This window comes from Micromys minutus, assembly GCF_963924665.1.
Source record: "Micromys minutus genome assembly, chromosome: 22".
Taxonomy (NCBI): Eukaryota; Metazoa; Chordata; class Mammalia; order Rodentia; family Muridae; genus Micromys; species Micromys minutus.
This window is the reverse complement of record NC_137957.1, coordinates 22,461,692-22,475,323: the sequence shown is the minus strand read 5'-3', so window position 1 is coordinate 22,475,323 and position 13,632 is coordinate 22,461,692. Positions and strand designations below refer to the sequence as shown.

The 13,632-nt window shown below is 39.2% G+C and overlaps 1 protein-coding gene across 2 annotated transcripts in view; it reads right to left on the bottom strand.

The window, feature by feature from the left end:
• Positions 1 to 13,632, bottom strand: part of ZDHHC17 (zDHHC palmitoyltransferase 17) — a gene marked incomplete at its 5' end in the record, with an annotated part of 62,346 nt that overhangs the window by 33,891 nt on the left and 14,823 nt on the right. For both annotated transcript variants that reach the window (XM_080935077.1, XM_080935078.1), the window contains 2 exons: positions 3,916 to 4,038; positions 6,311 to 6,414. In XM_080935077.1, the coding sequence (XP_080791203.1) occupies positions 3,916 to 4,038; positions 6,311 to 6,414 (227 nt within the window). The remainder of the gene's footprint in view (positions 1 to 3,915; positions 4,039 to 6,310; positions 6,415 to 13,632) is intronic.

Here is a 13,632-nt window from a genome sequence, read left to right as displayed (position 1 = left end):
TACAGGCATATATGTAGGCAGAACACTGTATACTAAATAAATAAATAAATAAATAAATCTTAAAAAAAAAAAACAACACAAAAGTTTAAATAGGTCTGATTAAAAATGTTTTGAAAAGACTAGAACCTAAAGCCAAAAAACTACTTCAAAACCTCAACTGGGATTTCTTTTTAAATAATTTCTTTCTTTTCTTTAGAGATAATTTATATCCTGTGACTCATTTTTACCTGGTAGATTTGATAAAATTCAAGTCAGTGTTCAATGACTTTTATTACTTTTCTTTCACTGTAAACTCCTAGAAGAGAGTACTGGATTCATAATACAGTATTTTTATCCCAGATGTAAGACCTAAGCTCAAAATGATCAGCATTTAAACTCTTATTTTGTACAGATTTTCATCTTTAATTTTGTGTACATGTGTAATTTTATATACAGGAGTAAAGTGCCCAAGAGACTACAAGAAGATGTCAGTTCCCCTGAAACTGGAGATGCAGGCAGTGGTTGGTGAGCCTGCCCGACACAGGTGCTGGGACCTCTCGAGAGCAGTATGTCCTCTTAACTACTGAGCTATCTCTCCACCTTCTAACTCACGCTGATTTTTTAATTTACTTTTATATTCAAACCTCTGTTCAATACTACAAAAAAGGCTATTGTAGGGGTTGGTCTGGTACTGCTATATATTCAAATGCTAAATACTGACCCCTAAGGTCTGGTTGCCTCTTCCCCCAGAAAGAGATCCTCCCATAAACTAAATGATGTTATTTACCCTGCCCCCAAAATTAATTGGTCAATAAAAGGCTATAAAGCCTGTGATTGAGCAGTAGACAGAGGTGGGCAGGTTTTCAGATACCTGGCTGAAGGTCACAGGTAGAGAAAGAAGACCAAGGAGGAGGCCACCATGAGAGGAGATGGACCATCAGCACATAGCCAAGAGAAACGTCAAGTAACAAGGAGCATATAAGTTAAAATAGCTCCAAAACCTGCCCAGTCGAGGCTTACAGCTTGCAAATAAAATACCTGGATTATGTGTCTTTTATGTGAACTAGCAAGAATTTAAAATTCATTTTACAGGGCACCATCAGAGAATGTTCTTTCAAGTATTTAAAAAACAAAAGCCAACAGCTACAAGAAAATTTTCTCCAGAAGGGACACCTACTAGAATCAACCCAGAACATATTTTTTAACTCTCTAGAAAAGCTAAGGAATTGGTGGTACCTGTTGCTACCAAAGCAATTATCAAATATTAGCCTGCAACAAAAACAATGGTTGATGGATCACATAAATGTCACTTAAACTTTAGTTAGTATCACAAGTGTTTTCTTATTTCAGCAATAAGAAAACAATTTTGCTCCTGGAAACGTCAGTGAAGGTTCTTTATGCCCTGCAGTGTTGGATCTTAGAACATGACTACAAACTGTAACTGCAGTTATAATGCAAACTCTTCTAATGTGTAGAGTCCTTTTATTGTGTATCCCTGGTCATTACTGTACAGTGGTGATTCTGCACTCTGTCTCGTTGACTTCACCGTTTACATCCAGAATCCAAAGCGTGTTTCCAGTGCACACTTTCCAGAGAAGCTGAGACTTGGGAACTAATGTCAAGAACAGCATGAGGAACTATACTAGAAATATAATTATTAAAACTTCACACATTAAACAAGATCCTCCATCTCTTTGGTAATCTAGGTGAGCAGACTCAGCTCTCCCCCAAAAAGAGATCAGAGTTCGAAGCCAGCCTGGTCTTCATAGTGAGTTTCAAGACAGACAGAATTACATAGAAAGACACTGCCCCAAAAACAAACAAGCAAACAGAAATATCTCAAAAACTGCATTGTCCCCAGCAATTAGAGAACTGCAAATCAACACAATTGTGAGAATTCACCTTGTCAGAATGGTAAACATCAACAAAGCAAACAAGAACAAAGAGAGGGACGTGGGGGAGGATGTGGGGGAAAGTGGGGGAATTTTTCATTTACTTTTGGGAAAATTGCAAATTGGTCCAGTCACTGTGGAAATCAGAGTGGAGAATATTTGAAAATCTAAAAATGAACTTATTATTCAATCTAGCTCTATATATCCCTCCTTAGTTTATGCTCAAAGGACTCACACAACACCCTACTCCATAGGTACCTCCTTGGCCAGGCTGACTGCCACTTCATTCACAATAGTAGGGGATGAAAACAACCCAAATCCTTCCACTGGTCTGTGGATAATGAAAATGTGGTGCATACGTACTGTGGACTACTCAACTCTGAAGAAAAATAAAATTATGAAATTTGCAGGGTTTTGATTGATTGTGGTTTGTCTTCTATGATGGCCTTTGTCTGTTGCAAAATGTTTCTCTAATGAGGAGTGAGATATCTATACCCTACTGTGGACATAAGGGTAAGCATCAGAATACAGTTCTAAATTATGCTGACTTAGTAAAGGTTCTCCAAGATGGACAACTCTGCTAGCCCTGGGTAGTTGGCTAGATTTCTAGGGAGAAACCCAGCATGATTTCCATCTTGTGTGGGCCTTAGTCAAATCAGAGCTGAAAACAAATGATCCTGTGGTGTCCAGCCACAGTTGATATAATGCCTGCTCCTAAGGCTCATGGATCACAACAGAAGAAAGTGTAGAAGCATTGTACAACTAAAGGAACAGGAAGTTTGCTGTGAGATGGCAATTCTTAGCTGTCAGAGATGGTGACCTATGAAATCTCATCAACATGGCCTAAACATGACCCAAACAACAGACCACTCCAATAGACACACCGACATGGAAAAGCTCATGAGACCTCAACCCTAAAAGTACTTTAAGAAACTAAAGAATGCTGGGAGAAGAGAAACAGTGTTCTGGACTGGCTGGTTATCCAAGACAGAGTGGCCAGCCCTGAAATCACAAACATACCACTAACACTGTATGGACTGAGCACTTCGAATTTATTTATTTAGAGAGCAAGGAAGTACAGAAAAAAAGGTTAGAAGAAAGAGAAGGCAAAACAAAACAAACAAACAAACAAGTAATTAAAAAAAAACAATAGCTAAAAAGATTTTTTTCCAGAACTGATAAAAATGCTAACCCACTGTCTTAGGGTTTCCATTGCTGTGAGCAGACACCATGACCAAGGCAACTCTTAAGGGTGGATATTTAACTGGGGTTGGCTTACAGGTTCAGAGGTTCAGTCTACTATCATCAAGTTAAGAAGCATGGTGGTGTCCAGGCAGGCATGGCCCTGGAGGAGCCCCTCGGGGACATCAGGCCTTCCATGCTGTCCCTAGTGTCATCCAGGACGTAGTGACTAGTGCTTCCCTTGGCCTTACGAGCTGCATTTGCTTGTCCATGTAAAGCAGTGTGCTTTAGATTCACATCCTCACCTGAAATATCTTTAGTCCAACGTATCTTACTCGACTCCTGTCACTGGGTTCATATCTCCTCATTAATGATTATAAATAGATTTACACTAAAGGACAGAAACTACTTTATACTACTCACCACACATCCCTGCCTGGTGTGAATGGTAAGAATGTCACCTATTACTCTTTTCCCTCCTAGAATCCACAGTAAGAATAAATCCCAGGCTCATTCTACCTTCCTTCACACTTCCCTTTATTAGCTATGTGAACTGGTAGCACAGTCAAGCTTTCTACTTGAGCTTCTTACTCAACTGTTACTTCTCAAATGGGGTTATCTCAGTAGTTATGGCAAAAGGGAATATGTGTGGGAAAGTACGCTATAGGACTCGACTCATGTAAATCTTCAGTAAGCTAAACATGAGTTTGGGGGTTTTGTTTTTTTGTTTTAGGTATACAGGATAAACACCATGAAAGCTATTGATTTTAGAAATTGTTAGTTCTTATGATAAGTAATTTCAATAATGTTCTAGCAACAGAAAAAACCAAAAGCCTCTGAATGAAACACACATAACACGTACTTGACTAAATCTATTCTGTTATTGATGGCAGCCCAATGAAGCAGTGTAACGTTTTCCTTGTCCGGTTGCCGTACGTCATAGCCGGCTTCCACCAACTCTCGGCAGCGCTCATATATTCCGTATCTGGAAAAGAGAATGAGTAACGGGCTCAGCACTTAAACGTTTAAAGCTGAGCACTTTCGGAAGTACCGCTCTGGCAGTGGGACAGAAAGGTCCAGGCTGGCCTTAGGTCCAGAGCAACCTCTTGCCTCATCTCCCAAGTTGCTAGACTCATGCGGCATCACACTTAGCTTAATGCTTCATTGTCATACTTACAAATAAAAGCCATTTTCAAACATACATTACTTAAAAAATAACAGCATTTCAACAGTTTTTACTCGCCCTTTTTTGCAACTCTAAAATATCTCATGACAATGTAAAATTTTAGGAGGTACAAGACAAAAAGATCTCAGAAAAAAACATAAGTCAGCCAGTTTCTTTATAACTTAGTTTACAAACCTCTGCAGATTTGTTGTCAGTGTTTGCCTGCATGAACATATATCTATATCAAGTGTGTGCTGTGACCTTGGAAGCAGAGAGCCTTGGGTGCCCTGGAACTGGAGCTACAGACTCATGACTATGAGCTGTCATGTGGGTCTTGGAAACTTGGTTCCTCTGAAAAAGCAAGAACATTTTTCCCCTAGGAAAGTTTTTATTCACTAGTATTTTCAGATATAAAGTTGATTTATTTAAATATTAGAAAGAAGTTTTATGAAAAAAATTATAATAAAAAGATTAAGCCAAGCCAATAATCCATATGACAATGGAGCTACTGATTTCAACCTAACAGGAAAAGGTAGAAAATCATATTAATTTTAATTGCATAAAAACATTCAAATTTCAATAACATTATTTTAGTTTGCTTCTTGTTGCTGGGTTACATACTGACCAGAAGCAAACTGAGAAGAGTGCACTTCAGCTTACGGCTACATCCATCCATCACTCTAAAGGAAGGGACTCAGGCAAGAACCTGGAGGCAGGAACTGAAGCATGGGCCATGGGGAAATGCTGCTCACTAGCTTGCTGAAGAACAAGACATTTTAACCAATGAGCCACTTCTCCAGCCCTCAAGGTTAACAACTTTGAACTAATTTTTTGAAGTATATTTTGTTCATTGTATACAAATGTGTAAGTGTGTCATAGTGCAAGTCGGAGCACAACTCACAGGGGTCAATTCTCTCCTTACACTCTGAGTCCCACAGACACCATCTAGCCAACCCTTTAATTAAAGACTTGTTTTTATTAACTTTAACTCTGTGTGTGTGTGTGTGTGTGTGTGTGTGTGTGTTCACGTGCATGTGTGCAGGTACTGCAGAGGTCAGAGAAATCAGATTCCCCTAAACCTATAGTTACAGCTATCTTATGTGGGTGCTAAGACCAAAGTCTGGGTTCTCTGCAAGAGCAGCAGACTCTTGACCAAAAATCACCTCTCCTGTCACCAACCTTCTAATCCCTGCTGTCACTTAGTCCAATTATGAAAAATATGCACACACACACACTACTATGTATAATCAGTATATATTAGTATAAAAGTATATGCTAATAAAAACACTTAATAGGAAGAGAAGACTCAAGAATGATCTTGCTCATCTGATATTTTTCATCTGTCTCTAACTCAAATCAGACAATATGCTAGAAGAGCAGATTTTTTTAAGCACCACGTTCTTAATGTTTTGTTTCCCACATATGAAACTGCTCTGGAAGTTTGATACATTAAAATATGAATTTTCAGGGAGTGTATGGTGGCACACACCTTTAATTTCAGTGCTCTGGAGGCAAAGGCATGCAGATCTCTGAGTTTGAGACCAGCCTGGTCTACATCGTGACTTCCAAGCCAGTCAAGGATATATAATGAGACCCTGTCTCAAAAATAAAACAAAAGCCTTCTTCATATCATCACATTCACAATATACAGACTTTTAAAAAAGAAAATAGAAGGTAAACACATTAGGAAGGAGATCAGGGTAAGAGGAAGGATAATAAGGGAGCTAATATAGGGTTAAAATACATTATATGGAAATATGAGTATACCATAATAAAATCTATTATCTTATAAAATTAACATATGATATGGTGTTTTCTTTTGAACATGGATATATAAATGATCAAATAGGTCAAGACATGATCAAAGCATACTGTGACTATTAACTATGATATATATATGTCAACAATTCTAAAATGCTGAAGGACTCAATTCATGTTTCTTCTGTCTGCAGATAAAATAATAAATTTCCACAAAATGGCAAGTACCAAAAGCTAACAGTTGGTGGGAATTACAATAATTTAACTTGGATACTGACATTCCCCCAAGGCATGGGGAACAAAGCAAGGAAGAAAGAGGGTAAGGAAAGCTTACTGTGTGGCCTTGACAATGTCCCATGTGCTGTAGTCGTCGGCGTGAGCTTTCCGCCCCAGAGGTTCACCATAGCCATGGTTATAATGGCTCTGTGGCTTGATTTCCTGTTAGAGAGACAGCACATAAACAAGAAATGAAAACATACAGAAAATAGTTTAGTACTTTTATTTTTGTGTTATTTGACAAATACTCATTATTGAAGTAATTATGCTTAGAATCCATATTCTACAGAAAAAGCATGGTCAAATGATAAATCTACCCCTTGTATACATCCCTCAAACTAAAAAGCTCTGCGATTAGAAATTAATGATAAATGAGAAACTGTCTCTCATACCATTCAACTCTAGGTTTTGGGAAAGTCTCCTTCTCTTGTGCCAACTCTTCATCGTCTATAGCTAGAGAACATCCTGAGCTCCAACACGGTGTCCCAGACCAACACTAAGACACTAATAAAGGGCAGAACTCACATGGCCTCTCAGAGGAAAACAACATGCAACAACATTCCTCTTTAAGCATGGCAAACACACCTTCAATCCCAGGCGGTTGGATCTTCACGAGCTCAAGGCCTGCTGGCCTACATACTAAGTCCTAGAGCATCCAGAGCTACATAGTGAGACCCTATCTCACAAAACAAAAAGCAAAACTCTCCTATGCTTGGGTACTGGGTTTTCCTAACTGTCCGAGGTAAATAAGCACCTGTAACAGAAGGTCTAACTGCCTGAATCCAGTCATGCATCGCATAGCACTTCAGTCAACACAGACGGCCACACAAAGCTGTAGCTGCCTGGACCTATCCTAGAACTGATCTCTTCTTATCACCACTACAGCTTCCAGGCTTCCCTGCGCCTACATACTGCAACACACTGCAGCATTGCCTCCCTGATGGCCGCACTCGAAGCCTAGTCCTGCTAACAACAGGGTAGAAACGCCATCACAGCATCTACAGCACACTAGTACCCTCTTTTTAAGACAAGAGTCTCACTGAGTAACCCAGACTGAACTCAAACTCACAATGCCTCAACTTCCCAAGTACTAGCACTGAACATGTAACACCAAAAAGAAATAAAAGAATGGATGTAATTTTTTCTCATATTGAACATTTCTCATATTCTCCAACACTATGGAGGCAAAGGCAGTGGATCTCTGTAAGTATGAGATCAGCCTGGTTTACATTACAAGTTCCAGGACAACCAGTTACATACTAGAGAGACCTTGTCTCAAAAAACCAAACCAAACAACAACAAAAATAACAAAACAAAACAAAATTTTAACATTTAACTCAGTTTTATTTCTTGAAGAGGATATTAAGTATTTCTAGCTACAGGACAATATTTGTAATATATTATTAACTATTTTCCCATTGCAATGGACATTATGTTAAAATTCTCCCTATTCAGAATAACATTCATGATGGTTGTAGTGGCACACTCTCTTAATCCCAGTCTCTAAGGCAAAGCAGGTGGATCTCTGTGAGTCTGTGGCAAGTTTGATTTACATAGTCAGTTTTAGAACAGCAAGGACTGCATAGAATACCTGTCTACAAAAGACATAATTAATTAAAATAACCATCTTTCTACTGTATTATTTTTGAAAATTTCCTGTTCACTTACTTTGGAGTAGAAGAACTTTACAGAGTCCTCAGATTCAAAACATGTTTGAATTAGGCTTGTATATGCAAGATTAGATATTACCCATTTTCTTAAAGACATCTGTCCCATTTCTAATATTTCTGATTTATGACTTCAATGTATCTCTGACATTCTACAACTAATAGTCACATATATTAATCTTTTGCTTTGGGGCTACAGAGATGGCTCAGTGGTTAAGAGCACTGACTGCTCTTCCAGAGGTCCTGAGTTCAATTCCCAGCAACCACATGGTGGCTCACATTTGTAATGAAATCTGATGTCCTATTCTGATATGTCTGAAGACAGCTACAGTATATTCACATACATATAATAAATAAACAAATCTTTTTTAAAAATTCTTTTCCTTGGGCTTCTCTGATTTTGATTTTTATATTTAAATACAACTACAATCATTAGTGCTATTGACCAAATATTAGATTCTACAACCCTGGCCATCTGAAGTAGTATCTGTAAATGATAGGTTTTTATTTTTAACTAGAAATATATACCTCACTCCCACTTTCTCTGGGTCACAGTCACTGGCAATCCTTCTAAAGGATAAAATAGTAATTCTGCGTCCAAAGTTAGCCCCTGCTTACCCTAAAACATATGTATATAGTGAACCAGTAACAGTGAAGCTGTTAACAATTCAAGGTTGAGACCAGCAGAACCTGTTTATCCCAAGTAATACAATCATGAGAGCTGTGTATTTTGTGGATATCTGTGTACTGCACAGATAGAACCCTAGAAATCATCTGTATTTTAAAAATATGGTTATAACTACTATATGGTTTTGCTAATTTATGTTCGCAGATTTCTTATAAGAACATTTTCTTATTCTTGTATGAGCAATTAATTATTTTATATATAAAAGAGTACACACACGCACACACACAAACACACACAGAATATCTCTTTGAACAAACAGCCTAGAGAACAACCTAATTTCCTAAGAATAGGTGGTACTGTTTTCTCATCTTCACACCCAAGCATTGGCAAAAATTATCAAATTACCTATACTAAGCATCTTACAAGATTGGTTCTAACCAATAATTGTATGGAGTGGACTGCTTGCTGCAGGTCCTGAGACAGATCATCTTAGACTTGCTTAGCTCCCTAAATGACTCTTTACAGCCTACCTTTCTACCTGTGCTAACACCTTCTAACTTTATTAGGTAAATCCTTTTGAAATGTATAAATAGAGCCCTGGTTTATCTTGTCAATTCAAAACTAAGACTGACATTGGATAGTACCTGAGTGTCTATGGGGAAAACACCCCTGATGTGCTGAGTCCACTTCTTGATGCTTTCACAAGTTAATTAAAAGGTGTCTTGATTTTTTATTCTTTTCATTCTATTCCTATAAAAATTTGGTGAGGTTTGTTATGACCTTAGAACATAGTTCCTGGGGTGATCTCAATCTCTATTTCCAGGCTAAACTCACTCGGGCTTACATGAAAAATAAATTATGGGGGCCGGAGAGATGGCTCAGCTGTTAAGAGCACTGACCCCTCTTCCAAAGGTCCTGAGTTCAATTCCCAGCAATCACATGGTGGCTCACAGCCATCTATAACGGGATCCAATGTCCTCTTCTAGTGTGTCTGAGGACAGCTACAGTGTACTCATACATAAAATAAATAAATCTTTAAAAAAGTAAATTATGTCTTAATTTGGTGAGAACTATGTTTCTGGCTTTTCACTTGACAACAGTTACCAGTTTTATCATCCAACTCAAGATTCTGAACAGCATCCGTTTACTACATCTACTAGTTAACTGGAGTTACCTTGGATGTCTCATTTCCTTCCTCTTGAACAACAGTACTTACCAGCACCCTAAATTCAAGTCAGATACAAAATGGTTCTGAGAGATTATGACAAAGTACCTTTTAAGCATTTTAAGTTGTCTTTCCTTTTAAAATACAAGAGTTACACACACACACATGCATTGCTATTTAAATTGTTACCAAAATGTAAACTGAGTGGTACAGGAACAGAGGGGAAAGTCCTGAGAAACACTGGGTACCTTCTTAGAAGAATGTATCACACATCTAGTTCTCAACATACCAAAGCCTTGATCAGTAAGATTTAAGTGAGGAAATAACAGGATTAGACACACAATCCTTCCAGCTACCACAAAGGTATCTGATCCTGACACCCTCTTTGTTCTTCCTGTCTTGGGGAAATGGACTAGTGCTGGCCCATTTGTTTTAAACAAACACATTCCTCACCTTTCTGTTTGCTAAAATGTCCTAGCAGCCAGCTGGTGGTAGCACACACCTTTAATCCCAACACTCAGGAGGCAGAGGCGGGTAGATCTCTGAGTTCAAGGCCAGTGTGGTCTACAGAGTTGCTGGACAGCCAGGGCTATACAGAGAAACTCCGTGTCAAAAACAGAGCAAACAGAAATGAGACAAAAAAGTAGTGGCTAGAAAACTCATTCCGCCTTGACTCCTGAGCAAGCTTTTCTCTAGAGGGACCCCTGCTGGCCTTGCTCTGTACCCTCACACCTCAGTCCATCCTCTGCCTCCATTACTCTCTTCCAATTTCTGTGATCGGGTTTAGCAAGTAACTGAGCACATTGAGCAATCTCACAGATCTTCCAACGACCTGTCCCAGATTACTTCTCTCCTCAACTTTAGTGTCTACCATTCTACTCTACCTACCCACACATCTGCAAGCTGTGCACTCTAAAAAACAAGCGATCTCAGACCTTGGTTCGTCTTAGTCATCCTACTTAGAAGATGCACTCAGTATTTGGTCAGCTTTTAAATCCTTCAATTCACAATTCAAGTATCACTTTAGCTCACTCAGACACCCAGCTCCCGTTACTATGCAAACAAAGCACTAGGCATTGTGTGAAGGAAGGTTAGTTTGCTATCTCTTTTGTAACAAACCTAGAGGCTTAAAGCAACACAAATTTATGATCTTTGGCTTCTGGATCAGAAATCCAAAACGACTGTTCCTGTTTGCTAAAGGCAAGAAGAACTCCCCATCACAGCCTCAGTCATCTCTGCAGACTTTCCTTCACAGTCTAAACTGCAGAGTTGGCACTGTGTGCAGTTTTCTCTCAGTTTTTGATACCTGTGGAGATATTCAAGGACTTGCCTTCTCAACCGGGACATCTAGAAAACTCTGAGGTCTACACTGTAGGGCTCATAGATGCCCTCTCCTTGAGCAAACTTCAGTTAAGCTCTTTTGAACACAGAGACAATGTCTCGCTAACCAGCCCAACCTGGCTTCCAACTTGTGAACCTTAAGCCGCTTCCCACATGCTGGGGTATTACAGGGGTGAGCCACAATGTTCAGTAGAATCCCTTTCTTGACCTTGACTCCTGCCCTTGTTTGGTTGCACAGCCCAATTTTAGCAACAATACTATTAGGTCAGTAGAGAGAGAATCACTTTAAATTCTTCAAAGAATCCTATCACATTAAATTGTCTCTATGTTGGACAGGGTGGAGGTGGTAAAGAGTTGAGGGGTAGATTATAGCTGCTTCCAGCAAGTTCAACCTCTCTCTTTAAAATGCAGGAACCCTTGTTTGGCCCCATGGTTAGCAGTACGCTTTAAAAACTGAGAGGACACGAAAAGCTGTACCAAATACCCTATGTACCCAAGTGTGTCAGAGAGCAGTTCTCTCTCACACCAGAGGTGAGGTTCTGAGACTAACACACTCACACACCTGGCTCTCCTTCACTCAGTGGTAAAGGCTCAGATTCCTGAACTTCACTGATCTGCTCTCCACTGCAGGACCACTTCACACCTTCACTAACAATGCAAACCCTTCCACTTCCCTCTACTTCCCAGCAGCAAAACAAAGAGAGCTTGTCAAACTGGCCTTGGGACTCAGCAGTTCCAGGTCAGATTATTTTGACAAGCTGAGAGTATGTGCTTGACTGGAGATGGTTTTAGAAAGGATGGACAGAACATGGACTACATACAACTCCTTTAGGGAAGCTTTGTTACTAAGAAGAGCAGAAGTCGGAACAGAAATGAGACCTAAGGAAAATAATAGTGTTTGATTTGGTTTCAAAAATGGAGAATTTTTTCCTCACTGGTAGAAATGGTGTGGTGAGGCCAGAGTTGGTGGTGCATAAGAGAGAGAAATGTCGGCAAGAAAGGGGCACAAGTCAGTGTGGCCATCACACGAGGCATTGTATGTCAAATACTGATGAAATATATTAAAATCTGGATAAACTGACATACATACTATATTTATGAACTAGAATATTCATCATAAAAATGCCATTCTCAAATTTATATATAGGTTTAATGCAATTTCTATCAAAATCCCTCAAGACTCTTTGTAGCTACAGACAAGGTTATTCTAAATTTATATAGGAAGACACCTGCTACCTTCAAAAAGTCAATTTTAAGAACTATTAAAAGCAAAAGTTACCAACATCACACAAGGCTGGCTTAGTTTTAGACACAAAAAGACTTGAGAAACAGAACAAAAAGCAAACAAACCTTAGAAATTAAAACCCATGTATCTGCTCAACTATTTTTTAACAATATAAAAGCAATTTAAGGAAAGAGTTTTCAGAAATAGATGAAAATCTATAGGCAAAATTAAGATTAAATAAAAAAGATCAACCCAATTTTTAAAACTCAAATTATAATAGAAATCAACTCAAAACTTCCTACAAAACTAAATGTTAAAAAGGATAGCCTTTAAGACGGCAGTGAGACCACAGACATCTAAACACTAAAGATATCTCAGGAAAAAGCACACCAGGCAACAACTTAATCAGGACCTTTGTTTACTAGCCTCCAAAACTGGGGAGGGGGCTCTCCATGTGCAAACCATCTGGTCTGTGTTATTTTATACCTGTAGCCCCGGACAAGAGAGACTTTACCAAAGATGCACGAATAAAAACATACAGGAGAAAGGATATTTAATACCATCAGCCACTCAGGAAGTGGCTGACAGGCAATGGTGTTACAAACAACAGGATAGGTTAAAAGTGTCCAGGGGTGTGGCTGCCCATACCAATCCTGTAATCCCATCACTCAGGACACTGGGGGAGGAGCAGTACAAGTTCCTGGCCATCATGGGCTGGCTACATAAGATGTTATCTAAGAAAGAAAGGGGGTAGGCATCGGGCTGAGAAGATGGTTCCTTGGATAAAGTGATTACTTAAAGCCATATGAGTATGGTAAATTTGTCTTTTATCCCCAACTCTTGGGAAACAAGGGGCAGGTTCTCCAGCAAGCTAACTGAATGGTGAGCTCCAGTTTCAGCAAGAGACTACCTCAAACTATAAGGTGGAGAGCAACCAGGAAAGACAGTATCAAAACACATACACACACACACACACACACACAGAGAGAGAGAGAGAGAGAGAGAGAGAGAGAGAGAGAGAGAGAGAGAGAGACAGAGACAGAGACAGAGACAGAGAGACAGAGAGACGGAGAGAGGGAGAGAGAGACAGAGAGACAGAGACACAGACAGACAGACAGACAGATCAGATCGGAAAGAAGCCGGAACAATGAAATAATAAAGCAACATCATCAAATACCAACGAGGACACAGAGATTGTATCGTACATACTCAGCGGATGGGAACGTAAAATGCATAGCCACTCTGGAAAACAGCTTGATGTCTTAAAAAACATTAATATACAACAGTGACCCAGTGACTGCATTTCCCTGGAGAATTAAAAATTTGCTTACAATCAATATCTGTACACAAATCC